This window comes from Hemicordylus capensis, chromosome 5 (assembly GCF_027244095.1).
Source record: "Hemicordylus capensis ecotype Gifberg chromosome 5, rHemCap1.1.pri, whole genome shotgun sequence".
In the NCBI taxonomy this organism is placed as follows: Eukaryota; Metazoa; Chordata; class Lepidosauria; order Squamata; family Cordylidae; genus Hemicordylus; species Hemicordylus capensis.
The window spans coordinates 95,698,236-95,721,922 of record NC_069661.1 but is presented as its reverse complement, the minus strand read 5'-3'; the positions used below and the strand labels follow the sequence as shown (position 1 = coordinate 95,721,922).

The window sequence follows — 23,687 nt, the reverse complement described above, 5'->3', positions numbered from 1 at the left end:
GAGTCAAGGATACAGATCACTCACAAATCTCACATATAGGCAGCAGGAGGAGATTGGTTCCTGCTCCAGTTGCTACTAGAATCTGCCTCTTCCACTGCCCAAGACATTCATACAATAATAGGAATGCTACTCTTGGGCCAGAGGTCTGGTGGAAGCACAGACTAAAGGAAACCAGATGTTTCTGGTGCAGCTGTGGTGCCAGAATCTTAAGCCTGATCCTACAGTCTGTTGTACCAACACAGACTGTACCAACTACAGTCTGTTGTACCAACACAGTAGAAAAGGTGAGAGCTTGGCTGGGACCAAATGTCATTTGGCTCCTTCTCTGCCAGGGCTTTCCCTATTATTTATTGAAAGTATTTATATCACACCCCTCTAGTGCAATCGTGCTCTGGGCAGTTTAGAAATGAGAATTCTGCATAGTTGCAACAGAGGGGGAAGAGCTAACTGGACAAAGAGTTACTTTTTAAATTTAGCAGGATAAGAGCAACTGTCTCTATTTAGTTCCTCCAGATGCTGTTTCTGGTGTCTTTTGAGACTGCGAGTTCTTCTCTGAGAGGCAGGGAACCATCTATTCATTTTGCCTGCTATATATACCATTTTGTGAACTTCTTGTTGAAAAGTGGTATATACATATTCTTAACAATAAAGAGGTGGAGCAATAAAGCTCACTCCTTTGGTTTGGCTGGAATCAAGCCATTTGGCTCTTCTCCTCTGAATGGTCTCCTAGGTCATCCTTGTTCCACTTAGTCATTATGTAATGATCCCCTGCTAACAGAACAAAGAGGCATCTTTTTAAAGTGGTTATTCTCTTTACTGAGTAGGCAGAGAGCAAATGGCCCTATCCAGCCCTAGCACATTATCCATCCAGTGGTTGTGGTTTTTCCCACTTTTCAACAGAAGTTCTAAAAGCAGTTTACATAGAGAAATAAAAAACAAATATAGATGGCTCCCTGCCCCAAAAGGGTTCACAATCTAAAAACAAACATAAGATAGACTCCAACAACAGCCACTGGATGGATGATGTGCTAGGGTTGGATAGGGCCAGCTGCTCTCCCCCTACTCAGTAAAGAGAATCACCACTTTAAAAAGGTGCCTCTCTTTCTCCCTCTCCCTCTATAGACAGACAGGTAACTTGTAAGTCTGGGTTGTTTTCCTTTCCCCTCTTCATCTCTTTTTCTTCTTTATTGTGTCATTAGGACTCTAAACTGGCAAAAGTCTGTCATTTCTTACTCTACATACAACATCTAGAAACTGTGTGCATAACAACAATAGGACCAGTCCTTTGGTCAGAATTATTAAAATATTTCATTTTTCAGCCAGGAGAGCACAACAAATGTAATCTTTTATAAGGAAAGATATTACAGTTCTTTACATATACAAATATCTCTTATATTAATTTTAATAAAAAGGATGCTTTGGAAATCTCTCTCTCTCCATATAAACACACACACCTGAAGAAAAAAGGCATACAGAATAATCCCATACTTAAGTGAAAAGTGCATTCTTGTGACTTAAGAAAAATGATCAAGAATAGGGCATTTTTATGAAGAAATAAGGCAACATGAAGGAACACACTACCATGCATAATTTAAAAGTTACATACGTCCTCTTTGTATCTCTTCAGTCTCCTCTCATGCAGTTGGGGAACAAGTTGCAGCAAAGGATGCAGGACAGACGACTGAGAGGATATGAATATAGACACATAAACAACAATGAAATCCTGGCCTCATGATGTAAAAACAAAAAACAAACAAAAAACCCTTTACTGCAACACTGATTCATGGATAGGTCATGCAAAGCAAAGGATGGAAGACATTTGTGTGACCACATTAGACATTCCTAGGGCTGCTGCTGATGTTGCCATTTCCTTCGTGGATATGCACAATAATTTTCTTCCATGATGGAAATCATAGTGTTAGAGCAGTGATTCTCAAAGTTGGGTCCTCAGGTGTTATTGGACTTCAACTTCCATAATCCCCAACCAAAGGCCACTGAGGCTGGGGATTATGGGAGTTGAAGTCCAGTAACATCTGAGGACCCAAGTTTGAGAATCCCTGTGTTAGAGTGTCTTGTGCCTGTGATTAATTTCAAATTTGACAAGGATGTACTAGTTGGGAAAAGCCAGTGATGGTCATGTCCCAACTAATACCACAAGCTCTACCAATACAACATGAGAAAAATATCGCCAGACTCCCTTATCAGAAGGAGCAAATCCTGAGGTCTTCAGACAGGAGAATTTGAAAGACCCAGAGCAGGAAGAGCCAACAATATGATCCTTAGTCATCACTCACAAGAAAGAAATACCATTAATCAAGGAGCAGTGCTCCTTTGATCCCACTTAACCAACCCTGATTTATATGCCACCCTTTCAGAGAAGCTTCAGAGCACCCTCTTCACAGTACCAGACACACTACAAAAGAAGAATGCAGATTAAGGGCTCGCAACGAGGCAAAATGGCAGCATGGTGTAGTGGTTAGAGTGCTGGACTAGGACCGGGGAGACCCAAGTTCAAATCCCCATTCAGCCATGATACTAGCTGGGTGACTCTGGGCCAGTCACGTCTCTCTCAGCCTAACCTACTTCACAGGGTCGTTGTGAGGAGAAACTCAAGTATGTAGTACACTGCTCTGGGCTCCCTGGAGGAAGAGCGGGATATAAATGTAAAAATAAAAATAAAATAAAAATAAACTCAGGTTTTGTCTCTTTAATATATCACAATAATTAGGAGGGGCACAACCAAAGTAGCTTTTGGTGGTTCTTTACTACTTAAAATGAGCAATTGGTATCCAACCACTGATAACGAAATGAATTCCTGGCCTCTTCAATTCTTAGCTCTTTGTTTTTCTCCATCTTTACTCTTTGTGTACATTCTACTCTATTGCTTTCCCTCTGAGGTAACGTCAAGATTAAACCTCTGTTGCTCCACAAGTCTCAGTCACAAGAAAGACTAGGCACTCTGCATGTGTGGTGGAGCACTTAACAGTGTTCTAAATGGACTGATAGTGGTAAGGGCATGTGGCTTAAGTTTATTGTGCATACAATATGCATTTTTTGTCATTAAACGTTTCATGCAACATAAGTGCATAAGATGGCACAAGCATTATTCCCAAAGGTGGGACTGCATAATTGTCTGTATATTGCACCAAAGCAAAATATCCAAAGTTCAGATTCTACCCAACCAAAAGCCCATTTTATTTAATGCATCTTTTCTCATTTTCTTGCACTTCCAATAGTATATAAACATGACAAAGGCTGCAGAAAGGAGAACATCATGGAACATACAAACTCAATAGGAACTCAACATTGATCTTAAGTCACAACACAGCTATCAAAGTGCAGCCACCAAGGTAATTGGCAACGCACAGCAGGTGTATTGCTTTTAGCAATGATACAATTCCTATCTAGATGTTTAAAATCCTAATATTATGCTAGACTTCAGACAATGATTCATTCTGTTGCCCATTAGAACAAGACATCTTAAATAGAAGGAACAAGCATGCAACACAGATTGAGGCTATTCACACGAGCAGCCCAGCCTGGGTTAGGCAGCTCGTGCAGAGCGCCAGGATTGCTCCCGATTCCAGTGCTTCCGCCCCCGCTCGCCTGACTTTTAACCCCAGCCCTTAAACAGGATTAGAAGGGGTGAGGGTGCCCTCAACCCCAGGGTCAAGATCACGTTTGTGCTCAGGCTGTGTGCAGCCCGAGTGCAGAGAGTTGGGCACCTAGAGCACCTGACTCGGGGGGATCCACCAATGCACCACGCCCATTGCACGATGCATTATGGGATTCCTGGAGGCTATGACTCGTTTTCCTGGCCTCCAGTGATCTGCGCTGCTGTGATGGTGCACTGAAGAGGAGTGCCTTGATCGGCTGGGGGAAAGGTAGATTCAATCCTGCCTCCCCACTCCCCCGCCTGTTATGATTGTAAGGGCAACCTTATTACCGGTATGTTATGAAATAAATAGTAAGGTTATACTACTGCTAGAGTTAGATGTATGATGAAGACACAAATGTATACATATAACAAATAAATTGTGTTTCAATGCACTTTAAAAAGGGAGACATGAATAAATCTAGATGTCACAGTATCCTTTACAATATCTGGTTATTATGTCTTTACGATGAAACCAAAATAAGTAACGTCCTGTGGTTACTATAACCCTATGGCTTTCAAAGAAATCTTTATTACAGAATATAATGTAACCACATCTATAGCTTAATCCTGAACTAATATGAACCAATATAGTTCTATGATATTTTAGAATACAATAATTTGCTTTATGGATATCCATCTGTAGTATGGACTTTAAACATTTAGATTCCAGACACATCTTTAGTTCATAGCAAAGATATTCTTCATCCATTTCCTTCCTAATTGTGTTAACATATATGTTTTCCTAGGTTTTGAATCACTGGCATTCAAACATAGCTGCTAGAGATGTGCACGGACAGCTCATGCACAGGCTGGGGGGCAGTGGTCCCTCTAATTTTTTTAATCTCTGTGCTGAATCAGTTTTGTTCTGGGCAGCAGTATATGTGCACATATGTGCATTCAGAACAGGACTTTCCTGATTCAACCTGAGCGGGATCTAAATTGAACTGAGCGGACATCCAAAACTTGTGAGTGTGCACTAGGGATATGCACAGAACCGGTCTGGAGGCCCTTTATGGGCCTCTGAACCAGTTCGAAGAGCCGACGGTTCTGCCGGTTCGATGGTGGTGGGGTCTCTAACTTTAAGAGTGGGGGAGGGTGCTCTTACCCCTTCCTCCACTTTCCCCCCTGTCGGTGTCCATTTTTTTTCAAAGCCCATCAGGGCAGCAGCATACTTCTCTGCCACCCTGTTGCCCCCATTGTCTGGATATGACCGGAAGTCTCCAATGCACCTGTGTGCACTGGCATGTCATATCCAGACCACAGGGGCAACAGGAAGGTATGCTGCCGCCCCAATGGGCTTTTGGGGGGGAAGTGTCAGGAGAGGAAAGTACACCCTCCCCCCTTCTTAAAGCAGCACCCCCACTGCCTTCGAGCCTTCCCCCCACAGTTCCGTGCACATCCCTAGCGTGAGCATGTGCGCATTCCTTAGAGGGAACAGTGCTGGGGGGCGGGGAGCAGTTCCCTTAAGGAGCTGATAAGGAGCTCCTTACCTGCTCCTCCCCACACCTTTTCTGGATGCAGCACCCAGTCCCCAACCAGCCATGCGGGGCTGTGGCACTGTTCCCTGCAGCCTCCACACAGCATCGGTTTGCACATGGTGTGCATGCCGATGCCATGCAGAGCCAGCAGGGAACTGTGCAGCAGCCCCGCACGTGGCTGGTTGGGGACCAGGTGCCATGCCCAGAAAAGTGGCAGGGTGGAGCAGGTAAGGAGCTCCTTAAGGGAGTGACTCCTAACCACATCGAGCCGGCTCAAATGCCAGCGCCCAAGCCAGTTTGGCACTTCCCAGAAGAGGTACTGAAGGATACATTCCAAGAAATAATGTCATCTTCTTTTTAAGTACAATTGTAGGTTTACTCATAGGGAAAGGGGCAGATCAACTTACCATGGTGTCTGAGTTGCCTGTGTCATGAGTCTTAGAATAATGAAATAAGAACTGTTCAAAGAAATTAAAAGTAGATTTTATTTTGATACAAAATGGGCTATGACTTTCTAGACAAATGTAAAAATAAAAGATACAGATGAAATAAACTTACTCTTTTGGTGTTTTCTTTTTCATCTAATTCCTGTGGAAATAGTAATTGTCACAGACATTTTAACAGAGCAGCACAGAGCACAGATAATTTTTTTGGGAGGAAACACTGAGGGCATGCACACAAGCAGCCCTACCCAGGCAGGGTAGCTCTTCATTGGGATAGCCCCCCCCCTTTTTAACCTGGGCTTATATTGAGATAGAAGGGCGCGAGTGAGCATGCCCTTCTACCCCAGTCGTATGAACGCTCAGACTGCCTACAGCCAAAGCATTCATAGAACCGGAAGGCTAGAGCACCCGACAGCGGGAAAATCCCCCAATGTACCACACTCGTGTGGTGCATTGTGGGATTTCTGGAGTCCAGGCTTCATTTGCCTGCCCTCCAGGTGACCGTGACGTCCCTGCAGCATGACTTGTGTGAGCGGCACGGCCTAAGAGGAATGACAGTCGTCTGCGGGGGGAAGGTAGGTGCAATCTGTTTCCCCTCCCTCCAGCTCCACCAACAATGGTTGTGAGAACAACCTTACTGTGTACATATTTATTTATTTATTACATTTATAAACTGCCCCATCTAGAGGCTCTGGGTGGTGTACAACAACTTTTAAAAGACATAAAAACACACAATTGAAAACATTTTGCTAAAAACAATATAAAAACAATTCAAAAACAATTAAAACCATTTAAATCCAATTAAAATACTTTTAGAAAGCAACACTTTACAAACCTTGGAAGGCCAGGCCAAACAAATAAGTTTTTAGGGCTCTCTTAAAGGCTGACAGCGAGCCTAAACTGCGGATATCTGCCAGGAGTCTATTCCATAGACCAGGAGCAGGTACAGAAAAGGCCTGGTTCCGAGTCACCACCAGATGTACCGGTGGTAACTGCTACTTGGAAAAAAAAAATCTTTGGAATTGCCAATGTAACCTACCTATTTACAGATTCCAGCCACCCCCGAGTCATTTCCTCTCCATATTACATTAGTGCCCTTTGCTTTTTTCATAAGTTGGTTCATAAGTTTCAGTTTGTGGAATGTGGAAGCTTTAACACCACAATTATGTTACATAATGTGTTTTGTGGCAGACCTCTATACTATTAAACCATTGCCAATATTTATGTGCATTTTATGCTCTTATTGGTGTAATCTTTACACCATTCTCATTTTCAGTTTCTGGCAGTATCTGATGGCTGGATGATGGCACAACTTTTCTCCAGCAGAAAAGTGATGATACAACTTTGTCTCCGGCAGTTGTACCACTGCAATAGCAGTTACAAGGTGAAGATTGTACTGGTTCCAAGTACTCCATGATTCCAAAAACACAAGTAGTTCTGCATAGAACGAAAAGAAACTACTTTCCACTTCTTTTTACATGGTGACTCTAACCAGGACCACCTTCAATTTTCTGTAAATTTGGATTTTTATCAGACTATCAGCTCATGGGTTACACATGTGATGGGGGGGGAGGGTTGCCTATATGTTGAGTAGCTGCCAACTTGAAACAATATGACAAATTGGCAAATAGATGTCAGACTGTAAATGCAAAAGTTAGAGGCGTACACAGACACACAGCTTGGTGATCTCATAAGCCTTCTTCCCTTTGAAAAGTATGCTGTGCCAACGCTACCCAAATTCTAGGTAAGAGAAGCAGAGTTTTCCATGCAATATTTGCATTTTTGCTTATTCTGCATGCAGCTCATTATGTTGTATATGAGTTTATAGCTAAACTCTGCTTACTATAACTTATTCAGCCACTCCTCTGCATGGTAAGCATTGCCTATATACTCTCTTGCCTATATTTGCAACCACAAGGGCTAGAAACTTGCTTTTCTAAACATGAAATCCACATTTATTTATTTATTCATTCCATATATATACCGCCCAAACTTTCATCTCTGGGAGGTTAACATAAAACAATTAAAACACATATAAAAAGTTAGAACAATTCAACAATTTAAAATCAATCACAAAATTAAAACCAACAAATTTTAAAAGGCTGAGAAAGCTTGGTTAAAAAGATGGGTTTTAAGATGTTTTTAAAAAATTGCCAGAGATGGGGAGGATCGTATCTTAGTGGGGAGTGCATTCCACAATATTGGGGCAGCAATCAAGAAGGCCCATCTCTGTGTAGCCATCAGATGGGTTGGCGGTAACTGGAGATGGACCTCCACAGATGACCTCAATGGGCGGTTGGGCTCATAGTGAAGAAGACGCTCTCTTAAATACCCAGGGCCTAAGTCGTTTAGGGCTTTATAAGTTATAACTAGCACTTTTTATTTTGCCCAGAAACCTATTGGCAGCCAGTGTAACTCCATCAGCAATGGAGTAATATGGTCTCTCATGGCTGAAAACTGTATCACAATTGACTAACTGCATAGATAATGATTGCACTGTGCAAGTTACACTGACTATTGTGAGAAGCGTTGTTGCACAGATGCTGCATTCCAGAGAAACATAGCACATGAGCACACAGGGAGACAGTTTTTGCCAATCTCCCTTTCCCAGAAGTGTTCTGGGAAACAGACCTGGAAGTAGGTCCTTGAGGGTTATGCAGCTCAGGAACCTACTTCCGTGTCACATTGGGCATTTCCAGGGAGGATAGATCAGCAAAAACCACTCCCCTGCCACACAAAAACCAATAGAGGAATGGCCTTAGTCTGCAGTGCAGCAGCAACAGGGCGCTTTCCAGCTTACACACTACAACAGTGTCACTACATGTCCATTAAGTGAGATTCCATACTGCCTGTGTTTTGACATCGCAGTGCCTGTGCTGTCAGCAAGGTGCTGTTCACATTTCCGATGCCTTATTTTGGATTTTATCCTTGCATTTTAGTCCTACAAAGTTGCATGTGCATTGCAAAAAATAGCTGTATTTTCCTGTTGTAGGAGGGTTGTGAAAGCTATTTATGTTTCCAAAATGATACTACCAAACCGAAGCATTTTACTGCTGATCAGCCTGTAATCTGGAAAGTGCCCAGCAGCACTTCTCATGGAGTGCTGGTGCTTCATTCAGCGGATGTCTGCTGCCGGCAATCATGTTTTAGAAATAAAACCTAATGTTAACTGCCATTACCTGAGTTTTCTGTAGGAGTCCCAGAACCATAAAGCAAAGTTCCTCCAATGCACTAGATGACTAAAGGCAATAAAACAGAGTTTCAGAGATGTAATTACTAAAGTGAAAGCACCTGCCTTGACAAATGTACAGAATTTGAATTTTTTTTTTTTTTTTAAAGAGGACTGACCTGAGGCTGAGTATCTCTGGCCAGGTAAGCAGAACAGACATCATTGATCTGTAAATATCGACAAGAGAGCAGACACAGCAAGAGATTTAATAAAAAAGGGGAAAGGAAGTTAGGGTTTCTCTGAGGTTCCATTCTTTTCAGTGTTAAGATGACAGTCATGAAGGGTTAACTCCTCCGTTCAGAAGGCAGAGCCCAATAACACGAGATCCATTCCTGGAAAGGAGCTCCCACACAAGGCTGCAATAGAACTTCAGGAAACAACAACAACTCAGAGTAAATTCAAGACATTTTGGCATCAGGTGCAGACATTTTGGCATCAGGTGCAGTACCAACTGATGTGTTGATCTTACTCATACAGGTCTGTGTGAACAAAGTCACCAGTTAGGAGGTCTGACAAGCTGATTGCATGGCTATGAGTAAGAGGACTGACCTAGAGCTCTAGTGTGGTACACTAGAGGGCTGATGGTGAGAATGTATACAGCATACTAGTATGTCAAGTTGATTGCATCTGTTGCATCCCATTCTATGGAACTTAGAGAAGAACCTTTGTACCCCACTGTTCCCCAATGAAAAATTATATCAAATATATTATATCAAATATATACCCAAATATTTATAAACTCTTGGAAGGCTTCCAGGTATATAGTTCACTCCCCTGTATAGAGCTTTTGTTGGTTCATTGATGTAGTTTTGGTGTTGCTACGTATTTTGTGATATACTCAGCCATGAGAGGTAATGTTTTACCCACAGGAAATGGTATTTCTTGTTGGAATAGTTGTGAGCTTGTGCCCACCCTGACTCTTGGTGTTTGACATGTGTCACACACATTTGCTTTTTGAGACATCTGCTTTAAAAGTGGTGGTGAATCCTCACCTGCAAACGCCACATCAGACCCTGAAAAGGTGATTTCCAATCCCATCTGAAAGCTAATGCTTCCCTGGACCTCACATTCTTCCCCCTTTGTTCTTCTTCCACATCTGTGGTTGGCCTTCCTGTGACAGTGACCATGCAGGTCTACTGGAGGCTGATGTTCAGAGCACAAGATTATTTACCTGGCGATGATCCCTCCCACTCTTTTGTGCACCAAGATGGAGGCGAGTTTGTTAAGTAGCAGCTTGTCAAATGAACAGTGCTGCAGATTTTAAAATTTTTATGTTTAAAACAGCTTTGGGGGAAGAAATTGCTCCCTCTACTTCTGTGCATCTTCCAGAACTCATGTAGGTTCATCCTTTGTTGCTCTTGGTGCCATCATCTTGGTTTCATGCTTGCCGGATTTTCAGTGCCTATTGCATTTCTGCCTTCCCTTCCTTCCATACCCTCTCCAATACCCAATTCTTAAAATTACTGTTAGTCTGAAAACACAACAGGCTTATCTTCATACCATGCTGAACCGGGGACATGCCTATACACCATGTCTATCCATAGATTTGTATAATATGGGTCTGTTTCTCCATAAGCACAATAGCATTCAGGGAGCCTTCTGTTGTTCTTATAGTTGTTTCCCCATAATTTGGAAAAACAATTAATTTGCTCCTTATGCTTGTGATCTTTTAATATTTGAAGCCTACTTTCAAACATATGTACATATCTATATGGCGCGCACACACAGGCATGCACACGCACACACCATCAAGAGCTAAACAAAATACTTAAGGGCCACACTAGTGCACTTGCTGGACTGTTTACACAATGGCTAGGTTCTATCAATCACAAGGATCCTGGTTAAAATGTTAATCTGGATTGCGAGAATCCAGAATTTCAGGGCAATCCTGGTCAAACCGCTCTGGTTAACCAGCATGTAGTCAGGATTGAATCCTAGTTATCCTGGCTAAATATTGATTGACTGGAACAGTTTGACCAGGACTGCCCTGAAATTCTGAGTTTTCACAATCAGCTCTACAGAGCTCATTAATCCTGATTAACGACTTAACCAGGATCCTTGTAATTGTGAGAACCAAAACCTTAACTTGCTTACATGTTTACTAGAATCTTTAGTTGTTAACCCTGCCCCTTTATACATGCAATACAAATTGTATGAACAATCTACCAGTCTCATACATTTTATGTTTTAAAAAACTGGTCTAGAATTTGCTTTCTACCTCATTCCACAATTGCAAATCTTGTTCTTCTTGTAGAGCATGGGATACCATTGGTGCACCTGGAAATAAAAAGGTATTGTTCTTAAAGCCATTAAAGTTTGCCATTTATATCATTCATTATACATAACTCTCTCTATATGTGTGCATGCAATGTCACTACAGACAATTCTGTTCTTTAAAATATTAGGATTTAACACTTCTTTAGCACCAAAAGCAAGTTAGAATATAATACACATTCATTTAGACAGAAAAATGTAAATTTTATTTCACCTATAACAGCAATATCTTGATTGTTTTAATCCAATGTTATATATAGTCAGAACCAAACTAGATGTGACACAGGAGATTTGTGATCAGATCTTCTGAGGATGTTGTATTTTTATTTTACTTTTTAAAAAAGGCACAGAGGCTCTGAGTTTTATTGGAACAGAAGCACTGGGGAAGCAGGTATTTAAATTCTTTCTTCCTGTGCCATTTACCCAATATAATTTGCACTTCCTCAGAAAAGCTACTATTAGTCACATGGGGCGGGAGGGTGATACAGGTACAACATCTGTGCCTGTATTTTCCCTCCACAGGGCCAATAGAAGTTTTTAGGATACTTTAGATCAGAGAGAGTTAAACACCCCTTCCCTCAGCACTGTTACTCTGTTCAACATTTAAACAAAAATAAATAAATGAAATAAATATTCTGGAAGCTCATAAATCTTACTTAAAATTGTCACCAGCACCTCATAATTTTCATCAGCCCATTATACTCCACATAAAGTTATAGGTTAATTTTGATTCAAACACATCTTCTGTCAACAACTCCCTTTACAAAAAAAAAGTTGTTTGGTGACACTGAAGTCTTTCACACAAGCTCATGGCTACCGCTGGGTATGCTGAGAGGAAGGCAGGAATTCACCCACCTTCCCCGGCAGATAAACAGCAGCTGCACACAAGCAGCGGTGCAGTGACAGCAGTTGCAGAGAGCAGGAAGACTTTTCCCCCTCCCACATCCCAGGGACTTTTACACACAGCAGGCTTTACCATGAGTTTACTGGGAGCTTTACTGAGAACTTGAAGTAGTCCCAAAAAACATTGGGTTTTTTTTTTTTACCCCGGATATAAATGGGGCTACTCTCAGACACACAGTGAAAAACCCGAATTATGTGTGAACTGTTCCCTGATAACTTGAAGGGACTTCGGGGTAAATCTTGCTGATATGTGGATGCACCCCCTCCATTCCAGAGGAGAAGCAAATTAAAGGGCTTTAAAAGCCCCATGTGAAAGACTTCCAGGTTGCCCCGTGCTACGAGTGCTGCGGCTGTTCTCCTTAGAGCAGCCTCCGTGCTTGGTGCACATGCTCCTTCTCCCCGCTCGCTGCCAGAAATGGCGATGGGGCCAGGGGAAGCCTCTTAACCTGATATGGTTAAGATATGGTATGATATGGTATATTCTTGATATGTCAATATCATTATATTCTTCATATATATGTATTACTTGAGAACAGTCTTGGATTAATAGCGATTACCCTCATTATGAATAGTCTGCATGGCTATCTGTGACACTAGAACGTTATTCTGATTAGATTATTTATTCCACTGTTGTTTTTCTTGGTTTTTGATCACTTATTTTCGGGTTGCTTCTTGTCATTTTTTGTGATCCCCATTTTTTTGTTTGAGAAATGGCGATGGGGCCAGGGTAAGACTCTTAACCTGGCGGCGATGGCCCAGACACGGGGCTAGGCACAGGGGTAGCACCAGGATTTGGCTCAATCATAGCATTTCACATGTGCAGCCTAGTAGCCTGGGCTACTATTTCACATGTGAACAGCCTCATTGTCTTGCTAAATGTGTGTTCCCAAACCCACACGTGCTGAGATAATGTAAATGGTGGCAGAGGATCAGACTTACAGGAAATAATCAGTGGTAGGAAGGAGGAGTGTTTAATTATGTTCCCATGATTAAATCCAGCCTTTCAAAAGAATTTATATACATAAATTTAATCAAACTAACAGCAATTTTATGTGTTCATTCCCCCCCCATCACACTTGCAATCAGAAGGGTTAAAGCCCCCTCACCACACTCCCATCCATGCTCATGGACAGAGAAGGGACTCCAAATCTAGAGAAGGGATTGTGAATGGAAAACAAGAGTACTTAACTAATATGAACAAGATCTAAGACAACTTTTGTTGTATGGTGTTACATCTGCTGCTGAGGCAGCAATAGTTTTTGTGCATTCTTACAATCACAAAATTTGGTACAACAAAAGGCAGAGCAATGGCCTGTACCAAACCAACTACTGCTGCTACTGAACTTTAATTTTTATAGATACATTCTGAAAAGGCTTGCACAATACATAGAAAAGTAGAAAGTTATCAGAGATCAATTGATAGACTGATTTTTCAGCTGGCCCCAATTATTTTGGCTTTTGGGTTCCCCTCCCATACCACCCCAATGGACCAACATGGCTTTCTAAGATGTTTGTCAATCATACTTGTTTTGTATGATTGATTTTGATTTTGTATGATTTTGTATGAAGACCCTAGGAAGGAGACAACAGTCTGCACCAAAATAGATTCATCACTACAACTTGTATTCACCACTGCTGGTGACTTGTAATTTAGAACCAATTCTGTGCTAGATACTAACCTCTTCATTTTATCAATTGTGAATCAGACCTGTTAAAGGAGGACACATGAAGATACCTTGCAGTGTCTGCCAAGGAACTATCTTCACAATTCAAACCTATTCTGATGACCTTTTGGAAGCAGGTAAAATCTTGCATTTGAACAGATATTCAGTATCTGGAGGTAAACTAGAAAGTGTTTTAAAATCTGTGTTGCATTCCTTTTATTGAAAATTGGTAGGTGGTTGCTGCTAGATTTGACCTAGCCATTGGGATGGAATCTGTACTGGGTTATTTGGAAATGTTGTGGGGGTTTTTAAAAAGAAGGAAGGTGGGATATATACTTAAACACATAAAATCTATAGTAAATATAAAATAGATAAGTTGATGGGGGGGGGGTCAGACCAACTTAGGCTGGCATTAAATTGGCAAATGTTTGATTGAGTCTTACGAAACTCCACAGCAGGCAGAAAGTAAAGGCACCAAAATTTTACATAGATCTGTAGCCAGCGTGGTGTAGTAGTTAGAATGCTGGACTAGGACTGGGGAGACCCAAGTTCAAATCCCCATTCAGCCATGAGATTTGCTGGGTGACTCTGGGCCAGTCACTTCTCTCTCAGCCTAACCTACTTCACAGGGTTGTTGTGAGGAGAAACTTAAGTATGTAGTACACCACTCTGGGCTCCTTGGAGGAAGAGCGGGATATAAAATGTAGATATATAATGATGATGATGATGATGATGTAGCAAGATGGCCCCACCCTTAAAAATTATATGCCTCTAACAGCTGCCTGACAGGAATTGGTGCACTTATTAATTCATTCCACCTATGGTCGTTTCTATCTAGTGAGGAAAAGTCAATCTACTTGTTACACAAGTAGAAACAGAGCTGGGAACATTACATATCGTTTCCCTTAAAAAAAACAAAACCCGAAAAAACAATCAAATCACTATCTGCAGAGAGGGAGATCGAGGCAATTAGAAATGTGAGGGCAGAAAGAGCGCTAACATTTTAAACTGATCAACGGGAGGGAGCCCTGAAGTTGAATAGCTGAAGGCAGCAAGAAATAGAAGAAACATTTTGTTACCCTCCAGAGTTGGGGTGGGGAGGGGCGGCGCCGGCTAGAAATCTGAACATGCAAGCATTTTAAATTGTTCAAGGGAGAAGAGTCCTGAATCTGAGCAGCTGAAGCAAGAGGAATGTGTAACCTGCAAGACAGCGGCAAAAGAGCTCTGAATCTGCAGCCCTGATGAGCCACATTTTTACAGAGATGAGCGCTTGGATGGATGAAGCGCGCATGGAGGAGAGAAAGCCGCGCGGGAACAACGAAGGCAGCAAAGCCTTACCTTTGCACGAGGTCACCCAGAAGGCGAGAAGGAAGAGGACGAGCCGCCTGCAGGGGGCTTCGGAGCTGGGCTGCAGCTTCCTGCGACTGGGATGGCAGGCGCCGCAACTACCACTCTGGTAAGAGGCTGGAGGCTGCCGGCGCCGGCAAGCGCTTGCCCTTTGCATACCGTCGTCCTGCGCCTGGCTTTCTTGGGTCCCGCTGCTTCCGCGCTTTCCCCTCCTCTCCCCTCCTGCTTTGGAGTCGCCAGGCAGGGGAGCTCCCACTTTTAAATCTCCCGGACATAAAGAAGGTGGCCGCAATCTGACTCAGGGAGACTACGTCATTCCGCCCCCCCCCCGCCCAGCAGCCCTCCTGGTTCCCGCCTTTTCCAGCCGCCGGTGTTAAAAAAAAAAAATTCTGCTACACCGGCTCCCATTTGACCTATTGCCAGCGGTGACTCTGGGGGATTCAGACACCCAAAAGCCACGCGGTAGCCACTGAGGCAGTGAGCCAATTATTTGTTTAAGAAATTTCTACTCCACTCTGGTAAAAGACTCATACGCTTCCTTTGCCCATACAGACGACCATTCACCAGGCAGTAACTTAGCAGATGAGTCACCTTAAGTGGCACAACAGGGAAATGCTTGACTAGCAAGCAGAAGGTTGCTGGTTGGAATCCCCGCTGCTACTATATCAGGCAGCAGCGATATAAGAAGATGCTGAAAGGCATCATCTCAAACTACAAGGGAGATGGCAATGGTAAACCCCTCCTGTATTCTACCAAAGACAACCGCAGGGCTCTGTGGGTGCCAGGAGTCGACATCGACTTGACGGCACACTTTACTTTAACTTACCAGACAGTGTACATGGAGCCAGTGGGAAGCTGGTCGCCTGTATGTAAGCAAATTTTACCAAGCAATTGCATCACCAGTAGTCCAGGGAGCTGAATAATTCTTTCTCCTCACCAAGGGTGTAGCTGTAATTAAGCAGATGGGTTCAAAGAACTCGAGCCCTCCAGCTACACCTCTCTCTAATTTCTTCATTATCTCCCTCATTCTGAGGGGCCGCTCTGAGGGAGAGGTGAACACAGACCCCGCTCCCCTAGCTATGCCCCTGCTCCTCACCACTTGGAAGGGTGCAAAGGCGGGAGCCATGTCCCCATGAGGTGATCCCACAAGGCTGGGGAGCGAGTGCGTGAAACTGCATGTATGAGTTGGTGGCAAGGATCTATCACTCCTGGCCGCCACTCTCCACTTTGCATCTTGTTGCCTTATGTGCAAGTCACATGACTGCAATTCTAGCCACACTTTGCCCTACTTCTCACAAAAACCTGAAGAGGTGACAAGCTGTGTCTGAGCTACAGTGGCAGCCCAGACAGAGGCGTAACTATAGGGGGGCAGGGGGGGCATGTGCCCCAGGCGCCATCTTTTCTGGTCACGTGGGGAGGCGCCGCCATGACCAAATGTTTTTTTAAATTTTTTGTTAATACAAATGTTTCCTGCTCAGTGCAGCAGCGCTGCAGCACTCAAGGGAGCGCGTCGGTGCCCCCTTCCCCACGAGCGGTCCCTTCCGCGCCGCCTGCGCCCCCCCCATTGCTTTGCTGGCGCCTGGCGGCCAGTCAGTGGCCTGGCTTTGCGGCAGCGGCGGGTGCTTGTGAGGAAAAACCTAAGTATAATGTAGTATGTTGGGGGGGGTGCCATTTCAGTGCTTGCCCTGGGCGCCGTTTTCCCTAGTTACGCCTCTGAGCCCAGAAGTGTTTTGCTGCCTGCAGCAGAGCACAAAATCTCTTAAAATCTCATCTCCACACTCCCTTTCCCCCAATCTCTCCCCCCCTTTTTCCTTTTCTAGTAGGAAGGGAAGAAGCAAACCACCTTGTTGTCTTTTCACTTTCCTCTGGGGAGGGTGCTGGTTGAGCAGCTATGTATGTGGCCATTGACCTAAAGCAGCCTGCTTCACTCTGCTTCATGGTGGGGCCAGCCCTGCTGGACTGCAGCATTTCAGAATGAGGTGGATGCTCATATGATTGAATGCTCTTCTGCACAAACAAATTCTTGCATACAGAGGTCTGGGAGAAAGGTTCTGGCTTTGCCTTTCCCTTTATGTATTAGTGTGATATGTGCAAGGAAATGTGTTGAGGGGGCCCCACATGCAGTCTGAAGTGGTTCAGCCCAAACACAGGCATATCTCCTCATCTGATGACTACACATGTTACATGTGTGTACAGTGAATGTGTGTAGAAAGGGAACAGGATCATATCCACTCACACTTGCTGGCCCCTATCCTGCTCATGTGCATGTTCAGCATAACTTGTTCCTGTGCATGTTCAGCATAACATCAAAACCTTACACTGTGTTGTATTCTATCCAGTATCTTTTATGTTTTGTTGTTTAGAAGTTTGTCCCAGTGTTACATGTGTGTACAGTGAATGTGTGTAGAAAGGGAACAGGATCATATCCACTCACACTGTGAGAGCCAGCGTGGTGTAGTGCTTAGAGTGCTGGACTAGGACCGGGGAGACCCAAGTTCCAATCCCCATTCAGCCATGAAACTAGCTGGGTGACTCTGGGCCAGTCACTTCTCTCTCAGCCTAACCTACTTCACAAGATTGTTCTGAAAGTGAAACTCAAGTATGCAGTACACTGCTCTGGGCTCCTTGGAGGAAGAGTGGGATATAAATGTAAAATAATAATAACTTGCTGGCCCCTATCCTGCTCATGTGCATGTTCAGCATAACTTGTTCCTGTGCATGTTCAGCATAACATCAAAACCTTACACTGTGTTGTATTCTATACAGTATCTTTTATGTTTTGTTACTTCGAAGTTTGTCCCAGTGGGAATCCTGTAGAGAATGTGGGGGGTGGAGTCAGAAAGGAAAAGGGAGGGGAAAGAGAAAAAGGAGTTGTTTCTGAATAAAAGTTAAATCTATAGAACATTTATATCTTATAGATTTATTGACATATAATATTTGTAAGATTACTTTGAGTCTGTGAGGGAAGCAGCTATAAAAACACACTATCTCAATCTCCACTCTCCCTTAGTGTACATAAAGTGTATGCATTTTGCTATTTGTGAGAACTAAGGGTGGACCTGACTTTGGAAGATCTTATGCTGTTAAATAAATAAAATAAGCTTAATAGCAACTGTAGAGGAGATGCAACTGTAGAGACAATGGCACTGTGGGAGAGGGTCACCCCTTTCCCCGCTATGTTTCCCTGATGAAAATGCTCCCTAAGTAGCTATTTTTCTTTTAAGGAAAAACATACAAGTACCATACAAATGACAACCTATATATTTTTCCCCCACAGGGGTAAGGAGCAGCTGGAGGGGGTGCATTTTCACTAGAAAAACAGTGTGACAGTAGTTCTGATCAGATTATCTTCCCTCACCCCTATGGCTGCTAATAAAAGGCAGGAGAGCCAATTGCAATTCACCCAATATTACATCTAGTTTGCCCCAGTCCTCAGCGGGATGTGTAATCTCTCTCCACTGAACATGGTGGGACGTACTTCTGAATAATCAGGAACAACTTGGGGCAGCATGATGATTGTCTCGGGGGAAACATTCTACAAACAGAGAGAGCCTGTAACTCAATGGTAGAACAGATTCCCTTACATGCAGTGAGTCACAGGTAGGGGTGTAGCTATAACTAAGTGGATGGGTTCAAAGAACCCAGGGCCCCCAGCTCCTGAGGGCCCCCCAGATCCACCCTTTCCTATTTTCTTCATCACCTCCCTCACTCCAAGATGCCTCCAGGGAGAGGGGCGAACATGGCCCCCTCTCCCCTAGCTACACCTCTGGTCACAAGTTCAATATCCAGCCCCTGGTCACAGGTTCAATATTCCAGTTAAAGAGTAGTAGTAGAGCTGAGAAAGATGTTTGCTTGAAACCTTTAAGAGCTACAGCCAATCAGAGTAGATACTGCTCAGTATAAGGCTTCATATATTCCAAATTAACACAAATGAATATACTGCTATAAATAAACAAAAACCAACGAATAGCACATTAACTAAGATTCCCCCCCCCCAGCATCATGATAAGACTACAAATAATATACTGTACATTTTTAACTTCATGTTCTAATGTATTTGGAAAAGAAAGCTAGTTTTAGCTGAAATCTCCTGTTAATGTTATATGGAACATATTTTATTTCATATTCATCAGTCTTTGAATATGTTAATTAACATGTGTATATATTTATATATTTTTATACAAAGCTGAGTCTTTCTTTTGATGTTGATGTGCTTTCAGCATAACAGTGATATGTCTTAATGTAAGGATTATTTTAAAATAACTGAAACAACATGGAAACCATGAAACAGCTCCCAAGAGAAAAGCTGGAAACGCTGAGCAAGATGAATCGGAGAAAATACAGAAAGGAAGAAAAGGTCTTTTAAAACTTACTCAGATAAACTGTAAGTTTTACTCAGTGTTGCCTGTTTTTTTCTTTCTTAGGGCTACCTTACCCATGCATGTGCACTACTCTGTTTCACATTAATCATTCCACATCCAGAGCAGTTTCCTTCTAGGATCCAGGTAAAACTATATGCAAAGTATGTTCATCCATCATGTGTAAAAATTGCCACAAGTAATTCTTATATTCTATTCTACTTTTAAACAAGTTCTCAAAGTGGTGTACACAGCAAAAGAAATAAGAAAATGACTTCCTGTCCAAAAGGAGCTTGCGATCCAAAAAGAAACCAAGTGAAACAGCAATTGGGAGGGAAGCTATGCTGGGCTGAATAAGGATGTTTGCTAAAAATCAACAAACCACCACTTTAAATGATGCCTCTTTGCCCAGTCAACAAGGGTTACTTTTGTATATGTGGAAGCCACAGCATGCAGTGGCTAGTGTAAGGATCAAAACAGTTTCTTTTGTGGCCAGATACTGTTGCTTAATGAATAGTTCCATGCAATCGCATATCCTGATACAGGACAGAAACCAACCCTGGACTAACATCAGCATTTGTAGCTCTCTTCAGTACACATCTAATGCTTCTTCCTAGTTAGCATTTCCAAAGCTCTGCCCTTTTTCTCTGCATCAATCACTACTACTGTTACTATAATCAATAACACTTATATCCCACCTTCCGGATTCAATACTGATACTGAAGAAATGAAAAGGGACAGCTTCACAAGCATTGACCAGCAGTAAGAATAGCGCAAGGGCCATGCTCAGCTTCTGTCCAGAGTGCTGAAACTCACTAGGAGGAAGCATAAGAATCTACAGAATACTGCACAAGCGTCCGGACTGTGCATGAGGGCCCTTAAGTAACTACTTTGGAAGCACAAACCTTTTTGTGTTCTCTGCTACTATACCAGTCCCCATGTCTCCTTTTATCTTTACCTTTCATGACTTAGCGACCAACTATACATTCAGAAATATTATGTAGTACAGACCTCCTGGAACTTTATTACTTTAAAATACAGGTGAGATAATTGCTTGCTTAAATGCTCCCTGACATAATTCTTATAACAATACTATATGGTAGGCAAGTATTATTATCCCTGTATTACAGACAGATAGTGTTGTGTGGCAAGTTCATGGCAAGGATCCAGTTTGAGACAGGAGCTGCCAGCTCATGGTCTCAACAGATGTGGGTGGGTTGGGGACTATGTGCTGTTGTATCTGGTGTTGTTTAATTACTGAATGAAATTAATTTACAGATCTTGCAGGAATAAGGAACATCCTTATTAAAAGGGTATTTCCAGTTTTGGATTATATGCTGTTCATTCCTTTATATGAACAGCAGTCTGTGAATATTTATGTTATTTTATTGTTGAACTTAGTGGCAAATATAGGAAGGGGCCTTATCAGACCATTGATCTACACTGACATATTGAGGCTATTCTCACAACTTCAGGAAAGCAGGCTAAAGGGAACCCAGCCCACTTTTCTGTGGTTGTGGGAATCGCCGGGAGCTGTGTGGCTTCCGGTGGTTAACCTGCTTAAGTCCCCCCACCCTTAAATGGGGTTCGTGGAGCGAGTGCTCACGATCGCTATTTTACTGATCATGTGCCGCCGTGGCACAGCTCTGTGCTGCAGTGACACATGAGTAGACCCCTGACCAGGAGGCTACAAGCAGTCTCCTGGCCTTGGGGATCTCCCCAGAATGCCCTGCGCACTCCCGTGGGGCATCCTGGGACTTCCAGGAGCCAGGCAGCCCCCGATCCCCGCTGCCCCTACCAGCTCCATGACAGAGCCGGTAGTCATGTGGGTGGCCGATCCAGCCAGCCAGGGACAGCTTCCTGCCCATCTGTGGGGAGAACGTGCTAAGCTCACTCTCCCCGCAGAGCCTGGTGAGGCTCTCCACACTGCTTGTGTGGAGAGCCTCATTGTCTACATTGACTGTATATAGCAATAGCAATAGCAATAGCACTTACATTTATATACCGCTTTATAGCCGGAGCTCTCTAAGCGGTTTACAATGATGTAGCATATTGCCCCCAACATTCTGGGTACTCATTTTACCGACCTCGGAAGGATGGAAGGCTGAGTCAACCTTGAGCCATATACAGACAATAGACATATTAGTCCTCCATATATATATATATATATATATATATACTGTATATATAGACATATACTGTATATACAGACAATAGACATATTACAAAGTGCAAGCAGTGCTCATGCTTACAGCAAGGAAAATGGGAGAAAGTCATCTCCCACACTGTCACTCATACCTCGCACATGACAAACATGCTTAGGCACCATGTATTTGAAGGGGGAGGCTCCCTAAGCATGCTCACCGGCGATTCTGTGAACTGCAACAGCGATCAATCTTGGTTGTGACTCATGGAATTACCAGTGAACACGCTTAGGGTGCCCCCCGTTCAGACAAACAGTGTCCTAAGCATGTTCATTAGGCACAAGGGGCTGAGTGACAACAGGAGGCAGAACCTCCTCCCCGTTTCTCCCACTGTAAGTGTGAATGCTGCTCATGCTTTATACTGTTTGAAAGCTAGTGTCTACGCAGACAATAGACATATTAAGTCCTTTCTCATGAGCATCTGGGAGTGGTTGTGGGGGGAGCTCACACACACGAGTAACACAGCTGCAATCTTCATTTTAGAATCCAGGTACTGGGTCCTCTGAGAATTGAAAGAGTTATCCTAGGGGGCTTTGTACTGGCTGGAAATGGGAGATCCCCATTATGGCATCAGCTGCCCTCTGACTGGCCATGAGAGGGAAGGAGGTGGGCTCAGCCCTATTCAAACCATTTTGAGGAAAGGATCACAGAGTGGTCTGTGCAGAGTGGCACATACATACACATATAGCAGCTCCTGTAGCTGCCACTCTCTGTTATAAAAATATAGCTGTTGAGAGCTGCTGCAAAAGGGAAATGACCACACATGATCACAAACTTTGAAGTAGAGAAGCTCTCTTTCCCTTGGTAAAGAACAAAGTAGAGAAGCTTGGCTACCCACATCTGAGCAAGCTAAGTTGGAGGGATTTTTGTGGGTTTTCATAAGACCCCAAACCTAGGCTGCATATCTCTAACCTTCTTTTCAATAATTGTGTGAATAGCTCTATTGACTACATTGAATAGCAGTGGCTCTCCAGACTTTCATTCAAGAATGTATTTCTTCCCATATTGTATTTTTAAGTGAATACCTGCATGTTGTGGGCATCTAAAACAAAGCTGGAACTGTTGTGCAGGAGCGCTCTTGTGTTAATAAGTAAAAGTGTGCAATCTTGCTTGCATGTCACTACAGCCATGATTGTGCAATTTTACTTATTAGTGGAAGAGTGGCCTTGCACAACAGTTGTCATTGTTTTAGATGTCTGAATCAGCATGCATGATACGGAACTGCCCATGGTTGCTGCATGACATGTATCACACAGATATATTCACCACATAGAGCAAGGACTGGCTATAGCTGGTATGTGATCTTCAAACTGGGTTTGTTGCTATGCAGTGTGTGAAATGACACCAGTCAGAAGAACCAAGACAGACTGCTTCCACACACTGGAGTGTTTTAGTTGTGCTGAGGAATTACGTTTCTGCAATTAATTCTGGACATGGAATTAAAATGGAGATTCCACACAGCATGCAATGCTATATTAAGCAGCATATCCTTCCCTATGGTCAAGATCCATTTAAAATGTTTCAACAAAAGTCCTTTTCAGAATTAATTAAAAGCTTCCCCTTTGCAGGTTCAGCCTGTACTATTGCTTCCTATCAGCATGGCTGGGAAATTAGTGATGAAATGTCCCTTAATTAATCATTTTATGTTCCTTATTGGGGTGGGTGGATTAATTACCAGTTTCCTTGTTTCATTTTTCATTTTATTTCCTATAGAAAAATTGCAATATTTTGCAATAAAACTGAAAAGAAAAATGCAAGGAAACCAGTAATTCTCACATGTATACTCTTGAATATTCATTCATTCATTCATTCATTCATTCATTCATTCATTCATTCATATTTATATACCAGTGTCCTCAAAGCAGTTTACAAAAAGAACAACATTAAACCAAAATCTAAAACAATAACAAGAACAAAAAACAATGCTAAAATAATTAAATTAGCCAGTAAGTCGGTGTCAAGAAAATGTCAATTACAAATTACTAGCTTGCTGAAATGGGAAGGCTTTCACCTGATGTCTAAATGCATAGAAGCAAGACGCTAGGCAAGTCTCTCTCAGGAAGTATTCCATAGATGGGGGCCACTACTAAAAAGGCTCTTTCCCTATAAGCCACCCAACCTACCACAGT

The 23,687-nt window shown here is 42.9% G+C and overlaps 1 protein-coding gene across 3 annotated transcripts in view; it reads right to left on the bottom strand.

Moving 5' to 3' along the window:
• Window positions 1–15,278, bottom strand: part of NMU (neuromedin U) — a 31,175-nt gene extending 15,897 nt beyond the window's left edge. Inside the window, exons 1-7 of one of the 3 annotated variants that reach the window (XM_053253841.1) lie at window positions 14,988–15,278; window positions 11,027–11,085; window positions 8,928–8,975; window positions 8,759–8,818; window positions 5,695–5,724; window positions 5,544–5,594; window positions 1,607–1,681 (exon numbers count right to left, since the gene is read on the bottom strand). In XM_053253841.1, the coding sequence (XP_053109816.1) occupies window positions 1,607–1,681; window positions 5,544–5,594; window positions 5,695–5,724; window positions 8,759–8,818; window positions 8,928–8,975; window positions 11,027–11,085; window positions 14,988–15,153 (489 nt within the window). In that variant the 5' untranslated portion in view covers window positions 15,154–15,278. The remainder of the gene's footprint in view (window positions 1–1,606; window positions 1,682–5,543; window positions 5,595–5,694; window positions 5,725–8,758; window positions 8,819–8,927; window positions 8,976–11,026; window positions 11,086–14,987) is intronic. The other 2 variants (XM_053253843.1, XM_053253842.1) reach the window with 2 other exon arrangements.
• Between the last annotated feature and the right edge of the window lie 8,409 nt (window positions 15,279–23,687).